At 44.1% G+C, this 11,701-nt stretch overlaps 1 protein-coding gene across 1 annotated transcript in view; it reads left to right on the forward strand.

The window, feature by feature from the left end:
- Window positions 1-11,701, forward strand: part of LOC139767121 (uncharacterized) — a 48,121-nt gene that overhangs the window by 31,850 nt on the left and 4,570 nt on the right. The window contains 4 exon segments of the mRNA XM_071696130.1: window positions 6,544-6,708; window positions 9,462-9,673; window positions 9,926-10,018; window positions 11,638-11,699. Of these exon segments, the coding sequence (XP_071552231.1) occupies window positions 6,544-6,708; window positions 9,462-9,673; window positions 9,926-10,018; window positions 11,638-11,699 (532 nt within the window).

Genomic DNA, 11,701 nt, shown 5'->3' on the forward strand with positions numbered 1-11,701 from the left:
GTTTAACTTTAATCCCAGCACATGTGTTCCACGGTCTTGTCGCTGTGTGACGCCGCAGCTGGTATTACAATGCGTATCTCCTTTATGTGGTGCGAGCCATGCAACGTGTTTGTTTTGGTGGTGGCTTCTTCGCTAAGGAGGAGGCGCAGCAGCAGCAGCAGCAGCAGCAGCTTCATCGAGGGGTTCCCAGCCGTAGCTTCTGACTTGGTCACGTCGTCGTCAACAATACCACTGCCACCGAAGAATGAACGCTGAGTTCGAGGTTCGTCACTCTTGAGTTCGTCTAGTCCACCCAGTGTGCGAGGGAGGGATACATGGGTACATGGCTTGTAGAGCGGTGGGTCTCTGATGGTCCTCCTGTATGGTACCTGTGATGGTCCTCCCATGTGGTTCGTCTGGTGGTTCTTCCTTATGGTCCAATTGATAATCCTCCTGTTTGGTTCCCTCTGATGATCCACCAGCTTGATTCCCTCTGGTGGTCCACCCGTGTGGTTGTTCCCTCTGGTGGTCCACCCGTGTGGTTGTTCCCTCTGGTGGTCCACCCGTGTGGTTGTTCCCTCTGGTGGTCCACCCGTGTGGTTGTTCCCTCTGGTGGTCCACCCGTGTGGTTGTTCCCTCTGGTGGTCCACCCATGTGGTTGTTCCCTCTGGTGGTCCACCCGTGTGGTTGTTCCCTCTGGTGGTCCACCCGTGTGGTTGTTTCCTCTGGTGGTCCACCCGTGTGGTTGTTTCCTCTGGTGGTCCACCCGTGTGGTTGTTCCCTCTGGTGGTCCACCCGTGTGTTAGTTCCCTCTGGTGGTCCACCCGTGTGGTCCCTCTGGTGGTCCACCCGTGCGGTTCCCTCTGGTGGTCCACCCGTGTGGTCCCTCTGGTGGTCCACCCGTGTGGTCCCTCTGGTGGTCCTCCCGTGCCTCGTTCTCTGGGATGCTGGTAACACATCACTGGTATGTAATGTTACCTTCATAACCAGTCTGTAGCCACCGTACTGTACTTGCTCGTCCACATCTTTACTGCAGCGAGAAAAATGTTCGAAATTATTCCCACATATTTCTCTGATATGATAAAGCGAACATCTTACGTTGATCTGGGTCTTTACGAAGATAAGGAACACTCCGTAGATAAGGACTAATCAGACTATGAAAATAAGACCACGGAATGCGGTAGATGAGGCTGCTGTGGTCTCCCCAGACAGGAACTAGTATACAACACAGTAGCTTTTTCTCTTTGTGTTGAATATTTCCAAACCTGAATCTCGTTATGTTCGTTGATCTACGGTCCTTACTATACTTAGTAGTCGTTTAGCGTGGCGCTACTGCCTGCACCTGCCCGACTGGTCGTATTATAATTTGTATGTGTGAGTATTTTGAAGGACTGATGAATGTTATGGTGCCCGGGTGGCAGAACTTAGGGCGTTAGGATTGGGGAAGTATACAAAGTGAGAGTCATGACAAGTAGTTTGGTGAAGAAAGGTGAGGTGGTGAAATCCTTGCGTAAGATGAAATATGGTAAGTTGGCTCGAGTGGATGGTACTTCAGTTAATTTCTTAAGAAAGGGAGATGATTGTGATGTTAAATGGTTAGTTAGGATTTTCAACGTATGTATTGATCATGAGTTGTCTGAAGATTGATGGAATGTATGTTTAGCATCATAAAGGCAAAGGGATCAGAGTTAGTGTGTTCGAATTACAGACGAATTAATTCCATTAGTGTCCCTGGTAATATGTGGAAAAGTGGTGATTGAGAGGGTGGTGGCATGCAAAAAGCATCAGACTGGGAAGAAAAAATGTGGTTCCAGGAATTGTAGAGGATATGCGGATCAGGTGTTTGCTTTAAAGAACCTATGTGAGTAATACTCAGAAAAACAGAATTCGTATGTGGCATTTATGGATCTGGAGAAAGCATATGACAGGGTTGATAGAGATGCTTTGTGGAAGGTGTTACGAATTTTTGGTGTGGGAGACAAACTGTTAGATACAATGAGGAATTCTTATCAAGAAAGTAAGAATGTCTGTGTGTGAGTGGGAAAATGGTTCCAGGTGAAGGATAGTCTGCGGCTGGAATGTGTAATGCCACATGGTTGTCTAATTTGTTTATGGATGGGGTGGTTAGGGAGGTAAATGCAAGGGTCTTGGAGAGAGGGCAGGTATTCGGTTTTTAGATAGTGAGGAGGCCCGGAGAGTGAGTTATTTTTTGTTTGCTGATGATACGGTGCTGATGGTAGATTCGAGTGAGAAACTGCACAAGCTAGTGTCTGAAAGTGGGGCAGTGTGTGAAAGGAGAAGGTTAAAAAAAGATTTGAATAAATTTACTGTCATTAAGTTTAGCAGTGCAAAGAGACGAGTTAGTTGGGATGTTAGTTCGAATGGAGAAAACTAGGAGGAAGTGAGTTGTGACCCGTTGCGAGAGTGGACATGGCAACATAGAAGAAAAAAAATAACAAATGTAATCATGAAAAACGGAAGTGAATCATAGGGTGGGTTAGGGGGTGTAGGATCTGGGAGCATTACGAATGTGGGGAAAGAGAGGTCACCATCTGGGAGAGCGAAAATAGTTATGTTTGAAGGTACAGCAGTTACAACGATGTTACGTGGATGAAAGGCATGGACTGTAGATAAAAATGTACGGAAGAGGAGGAATGTGTTGGAAGTGAAATGTTTGAGGACATCATTTGGTGTGAAGGGAATCGATCGAGTAAGTAATGACAGGGTAAGAAAAAGTTGATATAGATAGTGTGATTGAGAGAGCTGAATAAGTTGTGCCGATATGGATATATGTGTCAGACGTGTAGGGAAGAAGACCAGATTTGAAGTGGATGGATGATGTGAATGAAATTTTGAGTGATCGGGACCTGAACATGCAGGAGGGTGAGAGGTGTGCACGGGATAGAGTGAATTGGAATGATGTGGCAAATGCTATTAATGAACTGATGCAGGGCATATGCAGCAGCCTAGGGAAACAAGGGAAAGGTCTGTAGGGCCTGGTTGTGGATAGGGGCTGTGGTTTCCCTGCATTGTACACGAATGTCTTTTCTCCGTCTGCTCCTGGTGCTACCTCGCTAATGCGGGAAAATAGGGAACAGATATGTAAGACACTGTGTCTCGTGTCATGAGGTGAGACACTTGTACCAGACAACCACCGCGATTATACAGTGATCAGAGTTCAGTCGTAAGATAAGACGCGTCTCCACCCACCCCTTGACCCTGGCACACGACACGCCTCCACCGCTCACCACTCGTCTCCCCGTCCCTAATCGGACACGTTCCAAGCCCTCAACAACCCACTCACTGAGTCTGTCTATCTCTCTCTGCTCACTTCGCTTTGTGTTGTCTGCCGTATATTCACTCGTTCAACATCTGCTTTCCACCTGCTGTATTTTCTATATGATTTTACGACCTTAACATGTCTTTCTAATTATCTATTTTCTACTCTACATATTTTTTTTAACATCTTTTTCTTTATTTCCTTCTTTTCTTATTAGTAATACACACCTAAATCCTTCAAAATATATATACAAAACACAGCTTAGGTTCCAAACTTATACAGATAAACTGAAACGGATGCTCTACATACGCTTTATTTTGTCTCATTCCCAAGCCTTTCATCGTATTCTTCCCCTCTACTTCCTTCCATTACTCTACTGTAAACTTCAGCTGTCCAACTGTCACCAGGAAATACCTGTATCCCTTCCCAGCTTCCAGTTCTTTCCTGTGTACAACTAACATCAGCTGCTCAACACTTTCGAACGCAAGAACCTGGTTCTCGATAGAGTTTTGCTTAATTTTAGTATTTACTCCCAACACACCTCACTTCGACGACTTGCCATCCCAAACCATCTCTTCTTCCGAGACCGATATCGCCTGTACAAGAACTGTGATAATTTTGATTTTATTATACGAAACTCCATTCGTACCTCACATGACTCCACCTCATCTCTTGACTAGTAGACACAGTCTAATATTTGCAGCTAACAGTGTTTAATTCACAATATATAAGTATCAAAGACATGATGGTGATATGAAATCTCAAGATGATGAAAAGTCGTCTGCTAGACGGTTCCTCAGTAATCTGTGAAAACTATACGAAATTTGCATTGATGGGCTGTAAAATGTAGCTGGAGTTGCAAGAAGGTACGGAGGCAATACGGTCTAATTTTGGAGATTATTATTCTTAGACTCCCATAATTTTCAAGGACATTGGAATTTGAATACTTCTACACAACGGGTGCAGCCCACCCTGACGCATGCGCGTTGATAATTAGGTTACTGACGTCACAGTGAAGAGAACCACCAGGTCGGTGCGCGTGAATTCAGAAGAGATTATGGCTGAAATTGAAAACAGTGGAGTGATAAATGCAACAATGAGAGTGGCGGAAATTGTGATGTGGATGAACCATGAACCGAGTACAGCAGTAGACTCTGATAACCGTCATAATGTGTGTCACATACAAACAACTTCACTAGACTCGAAACGACCAAAAGTTGATGATTCAATAGTAAACAATACAGGATAGAGAAGGCCAACATTACACCATAAGACGGCAGATAAAGGAAATGGTGGTACACAGAGCTCTCTGTTAGGTATTGGAAATGACCTGGATATTGCTTCTTTATCTGTGAATGTTTATGGACTGAGAGGAAAGTTAGAAGCTCCACAGTTCTGTGAACTTTGTAAACCTAATGATATCTCACGTTTAAGTAGAACGAGGTGTGATATTTTGACATGATATATGTAGACAGGGCATCTGAGAGGAATTTTATCCGGGAGTACAAAGTTTCTTTTGGGTGCCTGATGCTAGTCTTAAATACATGGGATCATTTTCTGAGATCCCAGGAAAATCCTGGGACTATGTCTTCCCCCCGCCATTGGTCGTGTATGTAGAAGAATCTTTGAAAAGTTTAGGATTTTCGGTAATTCACAGAAACAGCGTGGTGAAGGTATAAATCCAGAGGTATATAATCGTTATAAAAGGGGTTATGGAATTACTTGTAGAGTAGAAACCTCTTAAATGTTTGATAATGAATAGGCTAAGAGAGAATGTTATTGAGTTCGTCTGTATCTGATTCTAGATAGGCTTAAGTTAAGCAGTTTGATGACCATGATTTTCTGACTGTAGATCTTGATGTTTATGTCCCTTAAGATAAGAGCACTGATTATAACACTAGAAACTTATTGGATAACTCATTTCGTAGGCCTTGTAAACGTTATACACGTGATACATTATTACTGACAGTTTGTTAAACAGTCTCGTGTGCATATGCATTGGTAGAGGTGACGAGGATTATAAAGAGGGAAGAAAAGCTGTCATACACAAGATTACTAAAGTAGGTTATGTCACACGATCTTCCATCCCGCTCAGCAGAGTGAAACAACTTCGAATCTTACACTTCGATCCTTCATTCTCTAACACAAAACCAAGCGAATAATCTAAACGAGCAAGATGACTGACACACTTCGTAATGCTATGCCTGACAGGGGAGATAATCAGAGAGAGATTGCTAATACTGTGTTGTTGTTCGTTAAGGATCTTGAGTTGTGAGCTGAGCTTTGAAAACATTATCAGAAAAGAAGAAATTAACTTGTTTTACATAGTGATGGTGTAAGTATAAGAGGTTATAAAAAAAAACTGCTGCTTGAGTAGAAGGAAGTATAATAAGGCAAAACATAAGAACACTTTCATCCAAAGTGAAGGTAACTGCAAGAATGTGATAGAAAACGTAATACAAATGTGAACGTGAGAGGGTTAGAAAAAGAAAGAAAAATGATAAGGGGGAAGAGAACTAAAACTAGATTGTGTTACCAAGTTCTCCACGGTAGGAAGAAAAGTAACATTTCACCACCAATAAGTGACTTTTTGCGACATTTCCAAATAGCAACAGTGCGTGAGGCGAAGACACTACATGATAGCATTACATAATGAAGATACGCAATCATATATTCGTTTCATGATTTGCATATATAAAGGTAATGAATACGATTGATGCCAATTACAGTAGAGGCATAACACTAATAAGTTGCAATAGATAAATCATTCACATGCTGATTGCAAAGTTAACTAAGGTTCATTGTTAAAGAGGTTTCTGGCGGGGACACTGTACAACATATGTCTAATTTGTGATTTTGTAATTTTCGGTTGTTCTTTAGGGGTCAAAGGTCACAAAAACAGCACTTTTTTCTATACAGGATTTTAGCCAACGTTCATGAATATTGCAGAAAGATGTCTAATCACAGATCTCATATGATGACAAAAAAATTTGTGAAAACCATCACAGGTCATAAGCTATTAAAAAACTCTATTTTTTTCCAGTAATCTGTTGAAACATATTAAGCAACTGCTTTGTGAGGACTATTAGTGGTCAAACGTTACCAGAAATTACAGTATTTCTTTCCACTGATCTGTTGCTTAAACTCTTTCAGAGACTGTTACTTCCTCAAACTTCACTTGATTCTTGATTCAAATGATATTTCTTATGGTATATATGGAAGGAGACATACTGCATTCTCTCGCGAATGTTGTTTAGCTTATCTAGTCATTCCTCCTCTCCCAGACCCTGGGGGCCTACTCCTTCTACGGGTTGTTGAATGTGCGGACGCTGGTCCTGGAGCAGATGCTGAGGCTGGAGACCATTGACGCCTACGCCTTCGGAGACCTGAACAGCCTGGAGACGGTCGTCCTACGCTACCTGCCGAGGATCAAGTCCATCGACCCAAAGGCAAGGATATGATTAAGTATGTATTCCTGCCTCAGAGGAGGTATGGGAGGTAGTGTTCAGGCATTCATTCTTTTTGTTTACAAGGAGGTGATACAGTAAGTCTGTGGTTTCAGTCCCCTCCATGAAGGGTCTGCAAGACGTAGATCATGCGAATAGATACTCATACACTCACATACATCATACTTGAATAATAAAGAGGCCTCGGCCACCGTCAGTCACCTGCCTAGAGATAGGTAAACCAACATCACTACCAGAGGTAAAGAGAGGCCAGTTGTCTTATCCGCCAAAGAACTACGCCTCAGTGAAGACATTATCATCTTGCGGACAGATAAACCCAAACATTCATGTCATCTTAAACAAACAAGACTGCAAAGGCAACATTCATTCCACCTCCAGTAACGTTATATTTGAAAGCATTACCCACACCCCCACGGAAGATCAGTATCAATAATCTATTATCAACAGCCGAGGCAAGTCAGGGAGACCATCACTGGCCACCACACCCCAAGATACACTTGTAGTAATGGGAAGACCCACAAGCCATACTGCTCTCTCTCCATCCGATCATATTACAAGTTGGAATCCCTGTACACGGTACACAAGAGCAGCTCAACAACATCATAAAGAAGTAAATACCAGCTTAGCTCATCGTAAATACCTTATGGGCTCATCCCATCATTACATGGGATAATCGTCTTCACCAGTGTTCTTACAGAGCCCAGTATCAAAATCACCCATCATATAGAAGCTCCCTCGTGCCTACATTGGCCAAACTCTGCTCCTGCATGTTGATGGCTCACAGTCCCTCCAGCAGGAAGTTGTGGCAATGGGTAAACCATCAAGACCAACTCTCGCCAATTTCTACACGAGCCATCTTGAGAGTAACATTCTTCAGGATCCTTCCCTCCTGATCTGTGGCCGCTACAGGGAAGATGCCTTTTTGATGGTCATTGATGGAGACCATCTTATCCGTCTCAAGAAGGTTCTGCGGACCAACTCAGGTCTTGAAATTTACCGATGAACTGAGCTGCAACAACTGCGTTCCTTTCCCAGACATTCTAGTTGACGGCATCTGTTGTTAAAAGGTCTATTGATCCTGGACTCTGCTGCCTTAATACCGGCAAATTATGCGGTCAGATCTTCGACACTGACGTCGTCAGACCCTTCCTTTGTCGACCTTATCATCCAACAGAACGTCTACAATAAACTCTCATCAGCCACGGATTATCGAACGCAGAAACAGACAAAAAGATTCACGTCCCTTTGAGGAACCTCACTAACACTTGTAGCCTTAAGCAAGATCTATTGCAACCAGATGCCTTCACCTTACAACACAGACGAAAAGATATCTCTTGCCATCATCAATAACATCAAGTACACACAACCCGGTAACTAACCCAGACTTGTTATCTATTACAGGAACATTTTGCCATTTCCAGCATTAGTGACGTAGCGTTAGGAACTGACGACTGAGTCTGAAGAAAATCTTCGCTTGGCTCTTTGATTACCCGACCTCTATTTTCCTCCTCTTGTGAGGTTAACTTTGGTTGTTTTTCAATAACTTCAGATCTTGTGGATCTAGTTCAAAGTGACTGATCTCGATACTGTCCCTTGTCTGAATCCATATCTGATCACCGTCCAAACTAAAGCTGTATGCGTATGGCTGGCCCAGCTGATTTGGCTGATTACCCTGCCTACCTGTCTCATACAGTGCTACAGGTCTTGGATTGTTTCTCCAGATCAGTGATGAGAACAGTATTAAAAAGATAAACTCATAATATTGGCAGAAACTCAGAATAGTATCCATCATAAGAAGGCGTAAAACAATGAGCGTTGCTCCTGGTTTCAAAAACTCTAACTGTCTTTCATCTAATCACAGCTGCACATTTTATGGTAATTCTTGCTCAGTCTCCCCATGTCAGCCCCCCATGTCAGCCACTCAATCTTCTATTCTTTGAGTTTCCTGATAATGTACAATAATTCAAACAATTTGGTTGACTAGACTTGGCAACACCCCTGGGCATTCGATTTGAAATCAGAGATCCCCCACTCCTAACTATTCTTAAACTCTTAAAATTTGGCATGAACTTGATTTCCAAAAGTTATATTACCCAATGGTCCCTTCACACTCCATTCCCCACCTGACTTGTACAGTATAGGTTCAAAGAACTGTAGATCCTCCCAAATCTAGAAAATATGCTTAAAAGCTGGGGAACTCGTTTCTGTGTCGGTTATCGTATGTGTGATCGTATGATGATTATTATCATTTATGATTATTATTTGTGCATTAGGGGGCAGAGTTTTACACTCGTGTTGCCCCGTGTCTTTACCTTGTGTATGTGTACGGTGTATTTACCCCAATATATATGCATGCACACACACACACACACACACACACACACACACACACACACACACACACACACACACACACACACTAATCTATGCCAGGTACCCGTTGTATCGACCATCCTATAAGGAAGGATGAACAGCTGGGTGGAGTGGGGACGGGCTGTTGCAACCATGATATAAACCTACGCTTGTTTGATCCCAGGTGACTCGAGCATGCGTGGCGGCCATAACGGGAACCGCTACACCACGGAGGTCCGTGTGTGTGTGTGTGTGTGTGTGTGTTAATACCACTCTTACAGAGTCATCAGAAAGATGAATGAATATAATGTACTGAAGGCACCATAGCTAATGACTGGCAATCTCAGTAGCAAGATGGACCATCAACCTGTCTTTGTCTTCAGGCTTTCCACGGGTCCGTGAAAGGGACGGACGTGGCGCTCACCGTGGAGGACTTTACCCTGGCCTTCTCCGTCCTGCCAACCCTGCCCGAGGGTCTCCTGCCCTGGGAAGACCTCCGCTACCTCAACCTGCAGTACAATCGCTGGAACTGTGACTGCAACATGAAGTGGATCAAGACCTCTCCTCTCATGGACATGGTCGACAGCCGCATGTTGTGAGTTATCTTCCTCCTCGTACCAGGTCGACTCACTGTCCCTCTGACACTTGTTCTTCTCGGCGTCTCCTAAAGTCACCACAAGCGTTGGCCATTAAGACTCGTTAAGACTTTCACACTGAGTTACAAAGACCACTTGAGGGAGATTTGCATAAATGGTTTTGTGTTTTCACATGGTTTCAAGAGACGATTTGAAGGGAGACTACAACGTGTTCCGTGCAATGTTCTGAGATCATTCCCTGTGGTTTACAGGTGTTCCCAGCCGAGCAGACTGCGCGGCCACCGCATCAAGAAACTACATGACGAGGACTTCATCTGTGGCTCGGAGCCCCTCCCTCAGACCTTGTGAGTCGTATGGTATAGTCCAAGATCTCTCTCTCTCTCTCTCTCTCTCTCTCTCTCTCTCTCTCTCTCTCTCTCTCTCTCTCTCTCTCTCTCTCTCTCTCTCTCTCTCTCTCTCTCTCTCTCTCTCTCTCTCTCTCTCTCTCTCTCTCTCTCTCCTCTCTCTCTCTCTCTCTCTCTCTCTCTCTCTCTCTCTCTCTCTCTCTCTCTCTCTCTCTCTCTCTCTCTCTCTCTCTCTCTCTCTCTCTCTCTCTCTCTCTCTCTCTCTCATGCTAGACATGACATGCCTGGTGACACCAGCATGCCAGACATGACATGCCTGACTTTGTCTTGTGACCAGCATGACACACAGGAAGACCGCTGAGTACAGCCAGGCATCACACACTGCTCATCATCTCTGACCGTCGGACTCGGACACACACGCATGACGACTTGTGCAGTCATGCATGTTTGTATATTTGACGTAATTCTTTATATAAACCAGATCCCCTTTACGGGGCTCCTGAAGCTTCATGGATGCGCTACAATCCCAAAGAACTCACAAAACATACTCACGAGACTCTATTTGAGAGTGAGCCACAAACCCGCCTCACACCTACACAGAACAGTTATGAAAAAAACCACACACGCTCACTCACCCTCCGCACGCTCACTCACCCTCCGCACATTCAGAACGTAATGAAGACCCTAAATAAGTCTCCTGCAACAGGTCCTGATGATATATCAAACTTCCTCACGATACACTTCGGCCGTGAAGCAGATCCAAGCTCTCACAGATATCTCCAACTACTGGCTGTACAACATGATCGCGGATATCTGAAACTTGTCAACAGAGTACCCATTCTTAAACCCTGCAGTTCCTCTAACTACAGTTCATTTCGCCCTTTTTCTTTTACCAAAGCTTCCTGAAAGACTGATGCACAAATGTCAGACAAGAAGTCCTACATGTCCCCTTGTTGTAACAAGTCTGTACCCACAGGTCTCTTTGTTTTGATAAGTTTGTGGCCACAAGTCTGTACCAACAGGTTTCTTTGTTTTAATAAGTTTGTGGCCACAAGTCTGTACCAACAGGTTTCTTTGTTTTAATAAGTTTGTGGCCACAAGTCCTCTTGTTTTAACAAGTCTGTACCCACAGGTCTCTTTCTTTTAATAAGTTTGTGGTCACAAGTCCTCTTGTTTTAACAAGTCTGTACTCACAGGTCTCTGTTTCAATAAGTTTGTGGCCACAAGCCCCTTTGTTTTAACAAGTTTGTGCCCAGAGGTCCCTCTTTTGTGACAGCATTGTGTTCACAGGTTCCCTTCCTTACCACTGCTTCCCCCACAGATTGTTTCGTTTTCTACCAACTGTATACACCTCTTCATGCGTCACTGAACCCATGAACACTTTTGATTGACGATCTTGCGCATGGACATATCCCTTTTACCGACTCGCAGATTCTCCCAGTTCACAACACTAGCAACACTGATCTCTCTCTTTAACGTGGTGTTAAGCCCACAAATTTCCCTCGAATCTGTCATGCAGACTGTCTGGCACACTGTCATAGAGCCACAGGTTCCTCTGTCTGACACACTATCACAGACCCACAGGTTCCTCTGTCTGACACACCGTCATGGATCCACAGGTCCGTGGGGTTCCTGGTGGGTCTGATGGTGATCGGGATAGGAGCGAGCTTGGTCACGGTAGCG

The sequence above is a fragment of the Panulirus ornatus genome, chromosome 59 (assembly GCF_036320965.1).
Source record: "Panulirus ornatus isolate Po-2019 chromosome 59, ASM3632096v1, whole genome shotgun sequence".
NCBI classification, from domain to species: Eukaryota; Metazoa; Arthropoda; class Malacostraca; order Decapoda; family Palinuridae; genus Panulirus; species Panulirus ornatus.